The 19,173-nt window shown below is 39.0% G+C and overlaps 1 protein-coding gene across 4 annotated transcripts in view; it reads left to right on the top strand.

Moving 5' to 3' along the window:
* LOC124720405 (zinc finger protein 99-like) overlaps nucleotides 1–19,173 on the top strand; it is a 146,652-nt gene that overhangs the window by 80,287 nt on the left and 47,192 nt on the right. For 3 of the 4 annotated variants that reach the window (XM_047245745.1, XM_047245742.1, XM_047245743.1), the window contains one exon: nucleotides 15,743–15,780. In XM_047245745.1, coding sequence (XP_047101701.1) covers nucleotides 15,743–15,780 — 38 coding nt within the window. Of the gene's footprint in view, nucleotides 1–3,017; nucleotides 3,099–15,742; nucleotides 15,781–19,173 lie in introns of all 4 variants that reach the window. The other variant, XM_047245744.1, reaches the window with a different exon arrangement.

Below are 19,173 nucleotides of genomic sequence, written 5' to 3'. Positions count from 1 at the left end.
ATTGTACAGCCACCTCATATTGTCCAGGTGTGTTTTTTTTTTCTATTAAGTGGCTACACAGTAGAAAATTGACAGAAATTGATCATCTCAAAAATCTGTCAGTTTGGTGTTCTTGCCGGTACTGAAAGAAGGAACTCCATTGCAATATCCAATGATGAAATAGGTTTGGAAGAGCAAACTGTATATTTTGGCCATGTGTGTTTTATCTTCAGTTTGTGTGCCAGTAGGGTGCCTGATGGTGATTTCAGTCCAACTGCTGACACTGTTAGGACTCCTTACTGAGAATAACAATCACGATGCGTAATGTTAATGTTACGAAATTGGTCCTATGATGTATTGAGTTTCAGGCTAGTGAACAGATCTGATGTCGGAGTGTACTTCTACAGTCCCATGCATGGGTCAAGGACATCCACCACTGAGTATCTACCCTGTTAAAAGCACCATCTGTCTAGACTAGATTTTGTCAGTCAAGCACCATTTAAAAGTACGAAGTTAGGCATACATTGCAATTGTTAAGGTATACTTAAACAAGATGTGTAAACTGAATTTAAATGCAGTGATAATAAGGAAATATAAACAGTGGCAAAGTTAAATTGAATGGTGTATACTGTCAATGTAAGACACAAAAGTAGAAATAGCCATACTTAAAATCATTATTTTGAATTATATATATTTACATAGCAAGGTTGAATACTTCAGACTGAATATAATGCAGTTCAGTTATGTGAATAATTAGGGATATTTAACAGATTCCCCAATTACATAAGCTACTTCGAAACCAGAACTAAAATCTAAGTTACAACTATGGGGTAATATAAGTTCATCTTTGATGCTGTGTCACTGATCAAAGTTCAGCACAAAACAGAACTATCAGTTGCACAAAGTGAAAGTTCTTCAGTCACAAAAAGATACATCAATTGAATGTAATCAGAAAATGTGAAAATCCTCACGTTTTGCTAAAATCATATCATCCATGCAATTTTAGAGAACTGAAATGGCACAACTGGTTGGCTGCCCAGAGACTTCAGTTCAACTACTGTCAAAACCTACGCAGACTTAACAGTAACTGTTCACCATCCCAGACTATGTGAGAAACACAAATATATTACCAAAGACTATGAGGCACTGCTTATTTAAAACCTCAAGAAACCATACCATGCTAGTCATCTTCAAACCATCTTACAAAAGTAAATTAAAATAACAATGATTGAAAGTACATAGTTTTTGTTAAAATTAAACAACTTGAAATAATCACCTTCCCATGCTGGTCACTTTAGAAGCTTACTAAACATTCTAAGATAAATATTACATTAAATACCAGTGAAAACATGATAAACTGCCATCATATGTAACTGTTAAAATAACCAAATACAAGGAAATATTTCTATACAAACAAGTGTGTCATATCAGGTGAGATCATAATTTCCTGCTCATTTACATGGCGCTTTAGGTTACTATGTAGCACATACCAAGTTCAAATTACAACCAATTGAACTGGACCCATCTTGGTCACACTGCGTAATAGTTAATTCATCAAAAAAAAATACCTAAACACAAATTCACTAAGGATGATTGATTCGATTTGATTTGATTTTTGTAGGAAATCTAAAACAGCTTTGGTCTAATCTGGCACGACCTACACCGAAACAGTTTGTTTTGCAGTATTACTCCCTGGATATCTAGTAATACCAACCAGTGCCCTTATATAGTGCTAGGAGTTCCTTTACCAGTTCTTTATTAGACCCAATTTCTACACTTGTAGTTGCCCCGAAAATTACCAATACCGTGCAGCAGTTTCTTCTGTCTCATCACAGATGCTACATTTAGGGTCTTCTTCCATTATACTCATTGTATGTAGGTGTTGTTTGAAATTCCCATGGCTGGTCATCAGTCCTACCATATGTTTAATCTCTTTTCTATTGAAGCCCAGAATTAGAGATCTTATTTCAAAACACGGCTATGACAACATTACCTTATCATGTTTTTGGTATAGACCTTGGTCCAGTGTTCTGTGTGCTGTCTTCTAAGCCAGTTCCGTAGTTCTAGTTTGATCAAAGCCTTGGTAATTGCCAGGACACGTTCCAGTCCAATGAATGGAGTCTTTGCCCCCATCCTGGCCAATCTGCCGGCTTGTTTGTTGCCACCAATCACTGAGTGGCCAGGGACCCACATTAGGTTTACCCTATTGCTTTCCCCTAGCTCCACTAGAGCCCTGTGACATGCTTAGATCTTGGTGCAGGAGCTGCCAATGATTTCCGGGCTGCCTGGTTGTCTAAATAGATGTAGATGCTATGTATAATCTCCTCCAGACACACCCTGATTGTAGTAATTTCAGCTCGAAATACAGAGACCAGTTTTTATAGAGGAATGATGGCCTCCAGTCTTGGCTGAACCACGTACACCCTGGCCTCAAACACCTTGGTCTGATTTCGACTTTTCAGTGAACCAGGCAGTGTCCCCCATATGGTGACAAATTGTTTTTCCCACTGCTCCCTGCTTCCAGTTATTGTATTGTAAGGCTTGTTGAAGCAGTTGGGAATTGTTATATAATAGGCTGGCATTTCCCCAGCCATTCCTATATTTTCCTCACTCACTATTTTAGTGTGAGAGTCTCGATATCCCAATGAGATCCAGTTTTCACCAGTAACCAAGTAACAAAATTTTTGCCATGAAAGGTGCTAAAATGGTAACTATAAAAACAAGTGAACATAAAAAAATGCACTAAACTGTTGTTTTTTGATGTTGTGTTGATTGTACTAAACTTCATCCAGTGATCATCTTCAAGTGCTAAACAGTGTCAAAACCTTCTGAATACTTCCAGGTGTTGTTCATGTACATGACAAGGCTTGGATGGAGGAGGCCAATATGAAATTGTGGATTAACAATGTTGAAGCAAAGGAAAGTCACTTCGTCGAAGAAGAATTCTCTTCTTGTGCTATATCACATTAGTAGTCATTTGTAATATTTTGTGAAAGAGAAATTGAAGCAGTTAAATACAGAGCTTGCTGTTATTGCAGGATGACTTACTTCACAATTGCAACTTCTTGAAGTCTTGACAAATACACTGCACTGAAGAGCCGTAGAAGCTGGTATATCAGGTAGGGCCTCTTAACAATACCACCACTTGCAAAGTAGGTTAGAAATCGGATCAATAATGTTGTTCCCACAGCATATGTTCGCTTTATCGGGCAACAACAAATTTGACTGTGGATGGTATTGTCAGAATGGAAATAATGAAGTCACTGTAAAAAAGTCATTAATTTTGGCACTTACCTTGAATGGATTCCTATGTAGATTTTGTTGAAGTTATGGCTCATCTTGTTGATTCTAGGGTGACTCCACTTTGACTGCTAGAAGGTCCAGATCTGTATTTTAGCAATATTTGAAGACATAACAAATGCGTTTTTCAGGAAATTGTTAATGATCAAACAATCCCAGATCAGAACAACGGTATGACAGAAATAATTTTTGGCTTGGTGTTCACGATCCACATTTTTATTAAACTAAATGTAAATTCACATATATTTCTTCTTAATTGTCACATCATCAAGAAAACAGTTTTGTATCAATCTTCATTTATTTAATTTCCAATTTAACCAAACACAAGACTTGAATGTTCTTATACAAAGCGAAATAACAACTTCTGCAAAGTGAAACAAAGATTGCTCTGTGCGCATTCACACCGGAACAGTTACAACTAAGTCAAAGATTATGACAGTCTCACAGAAATGAATACACACAAGAACCATATCATTGTAATATATCGATACATCAGAGTACCTTTACATTAATAAAACCAAATGTGAATATTGTCACTAAAAGTCTGTCACTTCGCAGAAAAGTAGTACGATATTACTGCTATCGGGAACTGGGGTTGGAGTGCCGTAATGGTCACGTAAATAATCATTACAGGCCCCAGTGAGCATGCAGAAGTGCTGCAAGACATTGTGGCATGGACTCGGCTAATGTCTGAAGTAGTGCTGGGGGAGAATTGACACCAAGAATCTTGCAGTGCTGACCACAAATCAGAAAGAGTATGAGGGATTGTATATCTTTTCTGAGGAGAATGTCGCGAGACATCCGAGTCATGCTCAGTAATGTTAATGCCAGGGGAATCTGGTGGCCAGCAGAAGTGTTTCTCAGAAGAGTGTTCATGGAGCCACTCTGTAGCAATTCTGGAGGTGTGGGGTGTCACATTCTACTGCTGGAATTGCCCAAGTCTGTCAGATTGCACAATGGACGTGAATGGATGCAGGTGATCAGACATGATACTAACGTATGTGTCACCTGTCAGTCATATCCAAATGTATCAGATGTCCTGTATCACTCCAGCACTCGCCCCACGCCATTACAGAGCCTCCACCACCTTGAACAGTTCCCTGCTGACAGGCAGGGTCCAGAGATTCATGAGGCTGTTTCCGTACCTGTACACATCCATCTGCTCAATAAAATTTGGAATGATACCCATGTGACCAGGCAACATGTTTCCAGTCATCAACAGTAGAATGTCACTATTGACAGGCCAAAGTGAGGCGTAATGCTTTGTGTCGTGCAGTCATCAAGGGTGCACGGGTGAGCCTTTGGCTCCAAAAGCCCATTTCAGTGTTGTTTTATTCAATGGTTTGCATGCTGATACTTTCTGATGGCCCAGTATTGAAACATGCAGCAATTTGCACAAGGGTTGCACTCCCATCACACTGAATGATTGTCTTCATTTTTTCTTAGTTTCGTTCATGTAGTATCTTTTTCTGGCGACAGCGATTTCAGAAATTTTATATTTTAACAGATTCCATCTTTACACTCAGAAATGCTGTGTCCCATCACTCATGCTCTGGCTATAACATCACATTCGGACTCGGTTACATCTCAATTGCCTGCCATTGTTGCAGCAGTAGATTAGAGATTAGATTAGATTAGATCTATAGTAACTGATACAACAGCTGTGCCAGACATATGTTGTCTTATATGATCATTGCCGACCATTGTCATATTCTGCATGTCATTATGCATGCATTACATGTCAGTCTTTGAATATGCATGCTTATACCAGTTTTCTGTAGCACTTACGTGTATTTAAAGTCTATGGAAGGGGAATGGACCAAATGCATGATGGATTAAGCCCAACATGAGTTCATGACAAATGGAGTTCTAAAACGATCTACAAAGAAACAAGTGTATCAGTCAATAAAGCAGTTGTCATCTTGGGTGAGGGAAAATATTGTTAAATCTTTCAAGAAATAATGCTCTTAATGGTAGTGAAGACCATCTTGTAAATAAAGAGAACAGTGATGCTGAGGAAAGAGGAAAGGTCTGATAATGAATTTCAGTGATTTTTAAAGGCTGACTTTGCAACATAATAAAAAAATGATAAAAATTTAATTTTCTTAAAAATTGCTTGAAAATTAAGATTCACCTTACAGTCAGTAAAATATGGTAGTTGTTTTCTTTGAAAGGAGTTTGATTTGATGTGATGAGCTGACATCAAACAATGCACTTAAGGATTGTTGCTGCTGTCCAGAGGGTCATCAGATTGTGTATAGTGCCACTGTTGTTTACTATATGCTCCTTTCATCTCACCATGCGTGTAAACACAGTCCTATTACAGTAGCACCCAAAAATGTTTTATAGAAAGCATTAATTACAACTACATAGACATAACTGTGTAATGGAAAAAACTGCCATTGGGTAATTGAAAAACATGAAATTGTAATCTATTTAGTAAAAGTCTACATGTAGTTTAAACAAGGTTATGTTGCATCAAGAGAGAAGTAATTCTTCTGAATCAAAAGTAATTTGTAGGTCTAAGTGTGTAAAAATAATACTATTTTGAGATCTGAAGAACAAATCAGTATTTGTTGCATACCCATGGGCTTTGATTACAGCTGCACTTCAATTTGGCAGTGAATCCACAAGCTTTTGTAACACGTTAATTCAGAGTTCAGACCATGGATCCAGTAAGATAATAAATTGAACCTTGTTTTAGTAGCTTCTACCATGAACACATCAATTCAGCTCATATTGGAGGCGCCAGTTGAATTTAGATCCAGGCACCGGCTTGGGCACTTAAAAAGTTTGTTTTTGGCCTGGAAAGAATTTTTTAGAAAATAGGTGGAGATGTGTTTCGAATCATGATCTGCTGAAATAGCCAATTATGTGACATGTTGTGTCTCCTACATGGAATCATATTCTTTTTTAAAATGTGACTGTACAGGAAACATCCCCACAACATGACAATTCAACCACCATGCCTAATGATCTACACGTGATCCTCGTTTTTTCCCTTTAGCTTTATTGTTATGCATACAGGGTGAGTAACTATTGCCACCTAGAATAACTCCAAAAGTATGAGAGTAGCTGAAAAGTTTGTGGGACAAATGTTGCATGGTACAACGGGGGCCATAATATGACGTTGGTATTTAGTTGCTAGGTGGGGTCACATCAGAGATATGAAGGTCAACTTTGTTTTTTTAATGGGATGCTATAGTTTGGTACTTACTTTCTGATAGCGGCTATCGAGATGAATCCAGTGATGTGCAACAATAAGGTCTTTGAATGTCAACGAAGAGCAAAAGGTGGCATGAACGTCCATTTACAGAAGGTGTTCGAAGTGATCATCATTGGTATCAATGCAGTGCTGCAATCTTCTTGTCATGGATTGACTGGTATTCCTTATCACATCAGCACTTACCGAAGCACATGCTCTTATAATTCTCTCTCATATCTTATGCAAACAGTAAATATTCGCCAAATAGGGCGTATCCATCTAACGTGCCATTGACATGTAAACACTATTTGATGGTTTTGCAATAGAACACTAATAGGAACAGTAAGACTACAATCGTTGAATCAAGTGAATGTGAATGATGTATTCCTTTGAAGAACAGGTTGATAAGCTTCTCATTTACGGAGAATGCCAATGAAATTCAGTGAGAGCTGGTACTGTTGCACTGTGGTTAAAGATCCTTGTGCTACTTTGCATCAAATCACAAGAGAATCTGGCATGAGCCAGAGTAGTGTTGTTCATGTTCTGCATCACCATAAATACCACCCTTACCATATCAATCTCCACCAAGAATTAACTTGTATGGATTGTATGCATCGCATTAAATTCTGCTGGTGGCTCAACTTCAGATTCAGAGGGATGACACATTTATTAATTTAATTTTATTTACTGACAAGACTACATTCATGGACCATGGAAACGTTAAATTGCATAACATTCATTACTGTGCAACTGAAAATCCATGTTGGTTGCTCCAAGGTGCACACTAGGTCAGTGATGGTGTAGTGTGGTATTCTGGAGGACAGAATTATAGGCCCCTATGTCATAGAAGGCAGTCTTAATAGTAGGAAGTACACCACATTCCTGCAAGAAACAGTAGGTCTGTTATTGGACTAAAAACCTGTAGGAACAAGGAGCAGAATGTGGTATTAACATGATGGGTGTCCGGCACATTTTTCGCTGATGGTTAGAAATGAGTTGCAGAGAAAATTCCCAAATCGTAGGACTTGACACAGAGGTGATGCGTCGTCACCGCTTGACACTTGTGGATTGTTATTGTTTTTGTTATTATTATTATTACTATTATTTCCTTCACTTTCTCAGACGTTAAGTCCGGTTAAAAATGGAGTGACGCGGACCTTGATCAAGCGTCACTTGCTTTTAACTGTACGGTATATGTTATATTGCATTTAGGAACTTTCGGGTAATTGAACATGTATCAATAATTACGGATTTCTGTAGTTGTATATATATGTTTGGATGTAGCTGTATTGCATTGATGTACTGGTGGATATTGTGTGGTATGACTCCTGTAGTTGATAGTATAATTGGTATGATGTCAACTTTATCCTGATGCCACATGTCTTTGACTTCCTCAGCCAGTTGGATGTATTTTTCAATTTTTTCTCCTGTTTTCTTTTGTATATTTGTTGTATTGGGTATGGATATTTTGATTAGTTGTGTTAATTTCTTCTTTTTATTGGTGAGTATGATGTCAGGTTTATGTGGTGTTGTTTTATCTGTTATAATGGTTCTGTTCCAGTATAATTTGTATTCATCATTCTCCAGTACATTTTGTGGTGCATACTTGTATGTAGGAATGTGTTGTTTTAAAAGTTTATGTTGTAAGGCAAGCTGCTGATGTATTATATTTGCTACATTGTCATGTCTTCTGGGGTATTCTGTATTTGCTAGTATTGTACATCCGCTTGTGATGTGATCTACTGTTTCTATTTGTTGCTTGCAAAGTCTGCATTTATCTGTTGTGGTATTGGGATCTTTAATAATATGCTTGCTGTAATACCTGGTGTTTATTGTTTGATCCTGTATTGCAATCATGAATCCTTCTGTCTCACTGTATATATTGCCTTTTCTTAGCCATGTGTTGGATGCGTCTTGATCGATGTGTGGCTGTGTTAGATGATATGGGTACCTGCCATGAAGTGTTTTCTTTTTCCAATTTACTTTCTTCGCATCTGTTGATGTTATGTGATCTAAAGGGTTGTAGAAGTGGTTATGAAATTGCAGTGGTGTAGCCGATGTATTTATATGAGTGACTGCTTTGTGTATTTTGCTAGTTTCTGCTCGTTCTAGAAAGAATTTTCTTAAATTGTCTACCTGTCCATAATGTAGGTTCTTTATGTCGATAAATCCCCTTCCTCCTTCCTTTCTGCTTAATGTGAATCTTTCTGTTGCTGAATGTATGTGATGTATTCTATATTTGTGGCATTGTGATCGTGTAAGTGTATTGAGTGCTTCTAGGTCTGTGTTACTCCATTTCACTACTCCAAATGAGTATAGCATAAGTATTTATAGCTTTTGTCTTGTTTCTTGCTGTCAATTCTGTTTTCAGTATTTTTGTTAGTCTTTGTCTATATTTTTTTTTTAGTTCTTCTTTAATATTTATATTATCTATTCCTATTTTTTGCCTGTATCCTAGATATTTATAGGCATCTGTTTTTTCCATCGCTTCTATGCAGTCGCTGTGGTTATCCAATATGTAATCTTCTTGTTTAGTGTGTTTTACCTTGACTATTCTATTTTTCTTACATTTGTCTGTTCCAAAAGCCATACTTATATCATTGCTGAATACTTCTGTTATCTTTAGTAATTGGTTGAGTTGTTGATTTGTTGCTGCCAGTAGTTTTAGATCATCCATTTATAGCAAATGTGTGATGTTGTGTGGGTATGTTCCAGTAATATTGTGTCCATAATTTGTATTATTTAGCATGTTGGATAGTGGGTTCAGAGCAAGGCAGAACCAGAAAGGACTTAATGAGTCTCCTTGGTATATTCCACGCTTAATCTGTATTGGCTGTGATGTGATATTATTTGAATTTGTTTGGATATTAAGTATGGTTTTCCAATTTTTCGTTGCTATGTTTAGGAACTGTATCAATTTAGGATCTACTTTGTATATTTCCAATATTTGTAGTAACCATGAGTGGGGTACACTATCAAAAGCTTTTTGGTAATCAATGTATGCGTAGTGTAGCGACCTTCGTTTAGTTTTAGCTTGATATGTCACCTCTGCATCTATTATCAGTTGCTCTATACATCCTCGTGCTCCTTTGCAACAGCCTTGTTGTTCTTCATTTATAATTTTGTTCTGTGTTGTATGTGTCATTAATTTCTGTTTAATGACGGAAGTTAATATTTTGTATATTGTTGGTAGGCATGTTATGGGGCGATATTTAGCTGGGTTCGCTGTGTCTGCTTGATCTTTAGGTTTCAGATAAGTTATTCCTTGTGTAAGTGTATCAGGGAATGTGTATGGGTCTGCAATGTAACTGTTAAATAATTTAGTTAGATGTGAATGTGTTAAGGTGAACTTCTTTAACCAGAAATTTGCTATTTTATCATTTCCAGGGGCTTTCCAATTGTGAGTAGAATTAATTGCTTGGGTGACTTCATGTTGCAAAATTATCACTTCAGGCATTTGTGGTATCATCTTGTATGTGTCTGTTTCTGCTTGTATCCACTGTGCATGCCTGTTATGTTGTACCGGGTTTGACCATATGTTGCTCCAGAAGTGTTCCATCTCTGTTATGTTTGGTGGATTGTCTATTTTAATGTGTGTGTTATCTATTGTCTGGTAAAATTTCTTTTGGTTTATGTTGAATGTTTGGTTTTGTTTCCTTCCATTTTCACTTTTTTTGTATCTTCTGAGTCGTTTGGCGAATGCTTGTAATTTCTGCTTCTTTTCGTCTAATTGCTCTATCGCTTCTTGTTGTGAGATTTTACCTAACCCTTTTGTTTTTTTTTTCCGAGATTTCATTTCTTATAAATTGTGTTAGCTGTCCGATGGCTTTTCTCAGTTTTTCTATTTTGATCTGTAACCTGTGTTGCCATGCTGGTTTTGTGGGTTTCTTCTGTGTGTTGGTTGGTTCTGATCTCTGCCTAGTGTGTATATTTAGTGTAGTGAGTGCTCCTATATAACCAGTAGTTGTAACTCTTCCATAGTTGTGTTTTCATTTATTTTGTTGTGTATGATTGTGTTGATACTTTTTATTGTTGTTTCGACTTGTGGGTTATTTGGTGGTCTATGCAAGAATGGTCTAATGTCTGTATTTGTGTCTTTGTATTCTATATATGTTAGCTGAAATTTTTCTTCTATATCTAACATCTGTGTCACTTCGTGTTCTATTTGTGCTTGTTCTGGTGGCTGTCTTAAGATTTCGTTTTCCTCTGATTGTTTAATTGGTGCATGTTGTTCTTTGTTTGTTTGCTTTGGGATGTTTGAGTCCATTACTGTATTTTCTTCTTCTTCTGATTGCACAATATTTTGTTTCAGTATTTGTTGTACTTGTTGTTTGATGTTTTCTAATTCTGACTGGGGTATCCTGTTATTTTTGATTATTACACGGATCTGATCAGCTAGTCGTTGTTCTGTTAAAAATTTTAATTCTGGGTATCTGGTAATAAATGTTGTGTATTCTTGTGATCTGTATCCAGTTGTGTTGGTTCCTAGGTTTGTTGCTTGGTAATAACAGAACATGAGGTGTCGATTAACTTCATCTGACCATCTCATCCTCTGTCTTTGTTTTCCTTCTAGGGTGGTTGCAGGAAGCATATCCTGCGAAACATCTCTATTTGGATTTAAATCATTTTCCAGTTGGCTAGCAGTGTCGTCGTTACCATTGTGGGCGGGCATAGGGTTCAAGCGTCGTCCCCGACCATGACGACGCTTGTCCAAGGCTTCATTAGTTCTGTCCTGAACCAACTAATCACACTAAAAGGGGGTTAGCCCTATTAGTGGTTTGTTCTTTTCGTCGCCTTTTACGACTGGCAGAACATACCGGAGGCCTATTCTTTTCCTGGGCCTCCATGGGGATTATTATTATTATTATTATTATTTTATTTACACATGAAGTTCCACAGGACCAAATTGAGGAGCAAATCTCAAAGGTCATGGAACGTGTCAGTACATGAAATAACAACATAACAGTAATAAGAGATAAAAATAAATATTCATGAACCTGAAAATGTCGGTCCATATGTGTAAGTAAACGTTATCACCAATACTATAAGAATCAGCTTAATTTTTCAAGAAACTCCTTGACAATACGAAGAGTGACCCAGAACTCCAGTTTCGATTTGAAAGCACGTGGATTACTGCTAAACAGTTTTGAATTCGGGTGGTACCTTATTGAAAACAGATGCAGCAGTATACTGCAGAGCTATTGGCCCAAGGGTTAAGAAAGTCCAATCCAAATTCAGGTTTGATTTCTGGTGAGTATTAACCTAGTGAAAGCTGCTTATTCTTGTGAATTAACTAATATTGGTAACAAGAAACGACAATAAGGAATATATACAGGGTGGTCCATTGATCGTAGCCGGGCCAAATATTTCACGTAATAGGCTTCAAACGAAAAAACTACAAAGAATGAAACTAGTCTAGCTTGGAGGGGAAACCAGATGGCGCTATTGTTGGCCCGATAGACGGCACTGCAGTAGATCAAATGGATATCAACTGCGTTTTTTAAAATATGAACCCCAATTTTTTATAACATATTCGTGTAGGATTGTAAAGAAATATGAATGTTTTAGTTGGACCACTTTTTTCGCTTTGTGATAGATGGCGCTGTAATAGACCGATAGCTCACAATTAATAGACAAGCATTGGTAATGGTAGGTTTTTTAAAATTAAAATACAGAACACTCGACTGTTTGAACATTTTGTGAACTTACCATTTCTGAGAACGCATGCTATTTCAGTGTGATTACCTGTAAATACCACATTAATAATTGCTCAAAATGATGTCCATCAACCTCAATGCATTTGGCATTACGTGTAAAGACATTCCTCTCAACAGCGAGTAGTTCGCCTTCCGTAATGTTTGCACATGCATCGACAGTGCGCTGATGCATGTTGTCAGGCGTTGTCGGTGGCTCACGATAGCAAATATCCAACTTTTCCCACAGAAAGAAATCTGGGGACGTCGGATCTGGTGAACGTGCGGGCCTTGGTATGGTTTCGACAACCAATCCACCCGTCACGAAATATGCTATTCAATACCGCTTCAACTGCACGTGAGCTATGAGCCGGACATCCATAATGTTGGAAGTACATTGCCATTCTGTCATGCAGTGAAACATTTTGTGTAACATCGGTAGAACATAATGTAGGAAATCAGCATACATTGCACCATCGATAAAATGGGGGCCAATTATCCTTCCTCCCATAGTGCCACACCATGTATTAACCCGGCAAGGTCGCTGATGTTCCACTTGGAGCAGCCATCGTGGATTTACCGTTGCCCAATAGTGCATATTATTCCGGTTTACGTTACTGCTGTTGGTGAATGATGCTTCGTCGCTAAATAGAACGCGTGCAAAAAATCTGTCATCGTCCTGTAATTTCTCTTGTGCCCAGTGGCAGAACAGTACATGACGTTCAAAGTCATTGCCATGCAATTCCTGGTCCATAGAAATATGGTACAGGTGCAATCGATGTTGATGTAGCATTCTCAACACCGACGTTTTTGAGATTCCCGATTCTCGGGCAATTTGTGTGCTACTGCTGTGCAGATTAGCCGCTACAACAGCTAAAACACCTACGTGGGCATCATCATTTGTTGCAGGTCATGGTTGCCGTTTCACATGTGGCTGAACACTTCCTGTTTCCTTAAATAACGTAACTATCCGACGAACGGTCCGGACACTTGGATGATGTCGTCCAGGATACGGAGCAGCATACATAGCACACGCCCCTTGGGCATTTTGATCACAATAGCCATACATCAACACAATATCGACCTTTTCCGCAATTGGTAAACGGTCCATTTTAATACGGGTAATGTATCACGAAACAAATACCGTATGCACTGGCAGAATGATACGTGATACCACGTATATACACGTTTGTGACTATTGCAGCGTCATCTGTCACAAAGCGAAATAAGTGGTCCAACTAAAACATTCATATTTCTTTACGTACTACACGAATATGTAATAAAAACAGGGGTTCCTATTTTAAAAAACGTAGCGCCATGTAGCAGCCCAACCATAGCGCCATCTGTTTCCCCCTTAAAGCTAGACGAATTTCGTTCGGTGTAGTTTTTTCGTTGGACGCTTATTTCGTGAGATATTTTGTCCGGTCACTATCAATGGACCACCCTGTATATTGAGAGGCCAATGTCAAAATACCCAGACTCATGAACAGAAGTGGACAAGAGGCGCTTGACTCACACCATTTGTTACCCGAACCGCCCGTTTCTGAGCCAAAAATAACCTTTTAGAATGGGAACAGTTACCCCAGAATATAATACCATACAACATAAGTGAATGAAAATAAGCAAAGTACACTAATCTTCATGTCGAACGATCACTCACTTCTGATACCGTTCGAATAGTAAAAATGACAGTATTAAGTCTTTGAACAAGATCATGAATGTTGGCTTTGCAATACAGCTTACTATCTATCTGAACACCTAGAAATTTGAACTGTTCAGTTTCACTAATCATAGACCCATTCTGTGAAATCAAAACGTCAAGTTTTGTTGAATTGTATGTTAGAAACCATAAAAACTGAGTCTTATTGTGATTTAGCATTAGTTTATTTTCTAAAGGCCATGAACTGAGGTCATGTACTGCACTATTTGAAACTGAGCCAATGTTGCACCCAACATCCTTTACTACCAACCTAGTGTCATAAGCAAACATAAATATTTTAACTACCCATAATACTACAGGGCATATCATTTATATAAATAAGGAACAGGAATGGCCCCAACATTGATCCCTGGGTATTTGCGAAGGAGATTGTTCATAAAGACATTCTAGCTACACCTGAAAATATATGAGAGAGAATTGTTAGGGCATGTTCTTCGACACGTGTCAATGTGATAGGGAATACCACTCAGTCCATGATAAGATCATTGCAGCACTACATTCATACCAATGACCATCACTTTGAACACCTGTAAGTGGATGTTCATGCCATCTTTGTGACGCTTTGTTGACCTTCAGAGACCTTACTGTTACACACAATTGAATTTGTCTCCGTAGCCGCTATAAGAAAATATATATCAAACCATAGCAACACATTTAAAAAAAGAAAGTTGACCTTTATATCTCTGAAGCAACATAAAACCCAAGTCATATTATGGCCCCCATTCTATCCTGCAACTTTTGTCCCACAAACTTCTCAACTCTTACATAATTTCAGAATTATTCTTGGTGGCAATAGTTAGTGACTCACCCTGTATACTGGACACCATCAGAAAATAAATACGTTAAATTAACTTTTGTCACTCCATAAAACCTTAGACTTGTCTTTGGCACTCCAAGTTCGGGGTTTCCTTGGGAACTCTATCCAGTTCTAATTTTTTGAATTTATGAGTGGGTTTATTTCATTTATCATGTAAATCACCTGTTACTAAGTGACTAGACATGTGTCAGCTCAGTCCCTTATGTTGCTTCAGATGATCCCTGTTTTGTTGAGAAGCTTCTCTTGGAGCAGCAGCTGATTGCTTACAAATCATTCTGTCCACCCTCCTTGCTCTTCTTCAAGGATGACTGGACCTTGGCTTTTTGATTACTGTTATTTCCTGTTCTTGCCATTGACTGTGCACATTTGTTTGTGGTTGCGATATGCCTTAGTCTCCAGATGTACTACACTGCTAACTCCCAATCTTTAGAACATGCAGGTTTGAATCCTGCCTCGGGCGTGGATGTGTGTGATGTCTTTAGGTTAGTTAGGTTTAAGTAGTTCTAAGTTCTAGGGGACTGATGACCTCAGAAGTTAAGTCCCATAGTGCTCAGAGCCATTTTTGTAACTTGCTGTTGGGTTTAGAAGTCACTCCTCACCTCTACAAGTTGGTATGGGCTGCCCAGAGGACACAGACCTAAATGTTTCACTTATGATGGTCGATTCATTGTCAGTGGGTGGCAGTTTTCATAATAAACAAAAGTGAATGAAAATCGTACACAAGGTGTAAAAGCATGACAGATTAAAGATGCTTGTAGTCACTTTTCTTTGTGAAGTGTCTAATAAGAAGTATGGCCACAGCTGAATTATTGGCTTGTGTAGTTATTTACAGTACTGAAAACAAAGTGAGAAAATGGAGAGTGAATTCTTACTATCATTAACTGCAACAGTTTATTATGTCCTCTTTAATGATATTTTGAAGCCTCACTTACAGCATTTTGTGGACCAATCACATGTTGGGCATTAATAGAAATCTGTTTACTGTCTTATCTGTTGTAAATCACTGGTAATTTCTTCAAATATTTCAGGTGGAAACCTCAACAAGATACCCATCTGATAGTGCAAGGTAAGTTTTCATAATTCACTGCAGAACTTTGTGAGAAATAAAAATTATTATTACTTGTGAAAGTACTTAAGATATAAAATGCACTACTGTAATTATTCAGTATTACCAATAAGCAACATCATTACAAGATAGTATGGTCAGTTATGCTATTCTCTGCAACAACCATTATGTGACTGTTGGTAGAGAAATAGAGCAAATGTCTAATATCCATACAGGAAAATAAAAGTTCAGGTGGTATATCAGCAGCTGTATTGTGCTTAATGCAGAACATCACATGAAATTCAACAGATTCATCTTGATGGGCACAAGCTAATGTCATACTGACGTAGAAGAAGAAAGAAGAAAGAGTGAGTGGCTATATACCCAAAAATTTGAGCTGATTCCCAGCCTTCTAGGTTAATGAATATAGTGTTGAACAGCTCTTTCAATGCTGTGCCACAGTGGTGCTCAGGAAACACACAAGCTTGTAGTGGTGACAGTTTATGGGCCACCATCAAGAAGAAACATAATTAGCTGGTGCCAGTTTCAGTAAGGTTGTGAAGACTTAACCTTTGAATCCTCATTTTCTTTGTTTCTCCTTCATCCCAGTGTGTTCCTGAAGGCTTGCCCATTCATTACACACATTACAGGTGACAAGGTATTGCATAGTTCACAAGGTAATGCGCAATTCCCAGCTCCAGGTCAACAGGTACGGTTTGCACATACCCTCTGATACAGGCCAGGCACAGAGAGGGGTGACTGCCTAAGCTGTTACCTTCCCAAATGCCTATTGGTCCCTCTGCCTGGAGTTCGGGAGGTGTGGCCTGAGGTGTGAACAGTCACTTAGGGTGGAGGGAACATGCCATTGGAGATGTTTGCAATAATGGGGGATTTTTTTTTCAGTGACTCAATATCACCATCTTAGTGTGTCTACTAAACATAAACAGAATGAGGCTAAAGATTTGAAGTCCCTCTCAGCTGCACGTAAGTTCCTCATGGTATCACGTACCAGAGGTGGTCAGTCCTTTGCTACGTTTTATGCGTGCATTATTCCAAAAGGTGTTGTTGCAGTTGCAGGCCCTGTGAAATTCTTTTCTCATTTATGTAATGCAACTTTGCTTCTAAAGATGTGTTGCGATTTTCAAGCCCAACAACTGCGTACAGCATCACTCCTCAAGATTTATCCTGTTCCCATCCAGGAGATCCGAGTCAGACATAAAACCCCACCCTGTTACTTGAAGTTGTTAGCTAGTCTAAATCCGTGCATTTTACCATCTGGCATTTACAGTACCGTTTTTGCTATGCCATGCATAATGGAGACTATGCCCACCGAGACTTGCAACCTCAAGTTCAGTATTGCAGTAGTGAAATCACTCAGGCCACAGTAGCATCCCAACTCCTCCTACAGCTGCGCAACAAGCCATCAGATCTTTGCCCTGGTGGCGAAATCACCTGCTGCACAACTGTCAGGCTGAAAGATCAAAAGCAATACTTGTGCAAAGACTTTCTACAGCCAAAAACATGGTCTTCATCTTCCAACTAGAAAGCTCTAAGAAATGAAACAAAAAACAAACGGTTTTCTCCTTTCCTGACTTGGAGATCCCCTTCAGTGCTTTTGGCACATACACCCTCACCCAGCTGACCTCCATTTTGCTGGTGCCCACTGCCTACCGATTTTCTGCCATGGAATTCACTGGCTGACCAAGGGAGAATGCTAGTATGTTCGTAGATCTCATGGAACAGTATTCTCCAGCCTCTGCCCTCTGTAGCAGTGAAGGTTTGAAGGCTGGCACCCAGCAGCCATCAGGGTGACTAACCTTCATTTGTTCCCTCATCCCCAATCCCCATTATAACTCTTCTCCAATGAAACATTCCTGGCATTAGATCCAACAAGGAGGAATTACAGCTGCCCTTGGAATTTCAGTGTCCGCTTGTTTTCTGCTTCCAAGAAAAAAAAAATTCCTTCAGGTCCTCTATAACCTTTCCCCCAAGGACACCATTCCACCTCGCAGGGAGACCATGCTGGTGATCCATCTCATTAAACATTCCACTGATAGCTGTTGCAGTCTGCATTTTCCTTCCTCATTTCACCTTTTCTCTTTGTAACATCAACACCCCACCATCATTTGCTGTTACCAAGTTGGACTTGGTCTAGCTCATTGTTCAGCTCCCTTACTCCTTTTTGCTGCATGGCGACTTTAATGCCCACCATCTGCTGTGGGGCTCATGGAGAACCTGTCCAAGAGCTTCCCTATTAACTGACCTTCTGAATCATCTCTCTTACCATTGGAGCACCCACGTTCCTTTCAGATTCCATGCACATTTATTACCATTTGGACCTCTCGTTCTGCACTGTCCAGCTCATCCATCGTCTTGAATGGCCCATTCCCTCTGACACATACTCAAGTGATAACATCCTATGTGCTATCCATTCACCGACTCCTATCCCACCTAAGTGCAAATCCAATTGGCAGCTTTCCAAGGCCGACTGGAGGCTTTACTCCTCCCTCATGACCTGTACGCAGATGTGATGACCAGGTAAAGTGTCTTCTGAACGTTATCCTTGCTGCTGCAGTATGTTCAATATCATGCACTTCAAGTTTACTGTAGCATGTCCTGGTCCCTGGTGGACTGAGGCATGCAGCGATGTGATTTGCTTGCAGAAATGTGCTCTTCACATTTTGAAACATCATCCTGATGCATCTGCTAGAGGGCTGGTATTCTCTGTATTCTATACATGCGGGGCTTCAGAGGTATTTGCCCCCATTTACTACAGGAAGTTCTGAAAGACAAAGTTTTCTCGAGGTTTATATGGTTTGGCTGTGTCACATTTATCCAGGAAAAGGAGAAGCCTGAATACTCGTACAGAGTATCATTATCTTTGCTATCCCAATTAACCATATTGTGGACTCTCCCACCAGGCATCTCAGCTCCCTTTTCGTCAATGATTTTACAATCTGTTGCAGTTCTACATCAACTTGTCTCCTTGAGTGGCGTCTTCAGCGTCGTTCCTATCGTCTTTTCTCGTGAGGCATGGGCAGTGGCTTTCACTTTTCCACTGCCAAAATCTTTTATATGAATATTTGGAGGCGGAATGAGTATCTTACACCCTCTTTAAATCTTGCACCTTTTGTTCTTCCACTCGCTGTAACTAGAAAATTCCTGGCGCTCATGTCTGATAGGAAACTTTCTTGGTCATCCCATGTATTCTTACCTGGCTGTACATAGTACCCAGTCCTAAGTGGTACTTCCAGGGTAGAGGATCAGACAACCCTCCTCCATTTTTTTATCCCATGCCCATTCATAACTAGACTGTGGGTGTTTAGTTCATTCCTCAGCACCTCTGTCCATCATGTGCAGTCGTAACACACTCCACTATTATGGAATATGTTTCGCTACTGGCGGCTTTTTACA

This window comes from Schistocerca piceifrons, chromosome 11 (genome assembly GCF_021461385.2).
Source record: "Schistocerca piceifrons isolate TAMUIC-IGC-003096 chromosome 11, iqSchPice1.1, whole genome shotgun sequence".
NCBI classification, from domain to species: domain Eukaryota; kingdom Metazoa; phylum Arthropoda; class Insecta; order Orthoptera; family Acrididae; genus Schistocerca; species Schistocerca piceifrons.
Note: the sequence above shows the minus strand (reverse complement) of the source record. Positions and strands in the feature narration are given on the sequence as shown.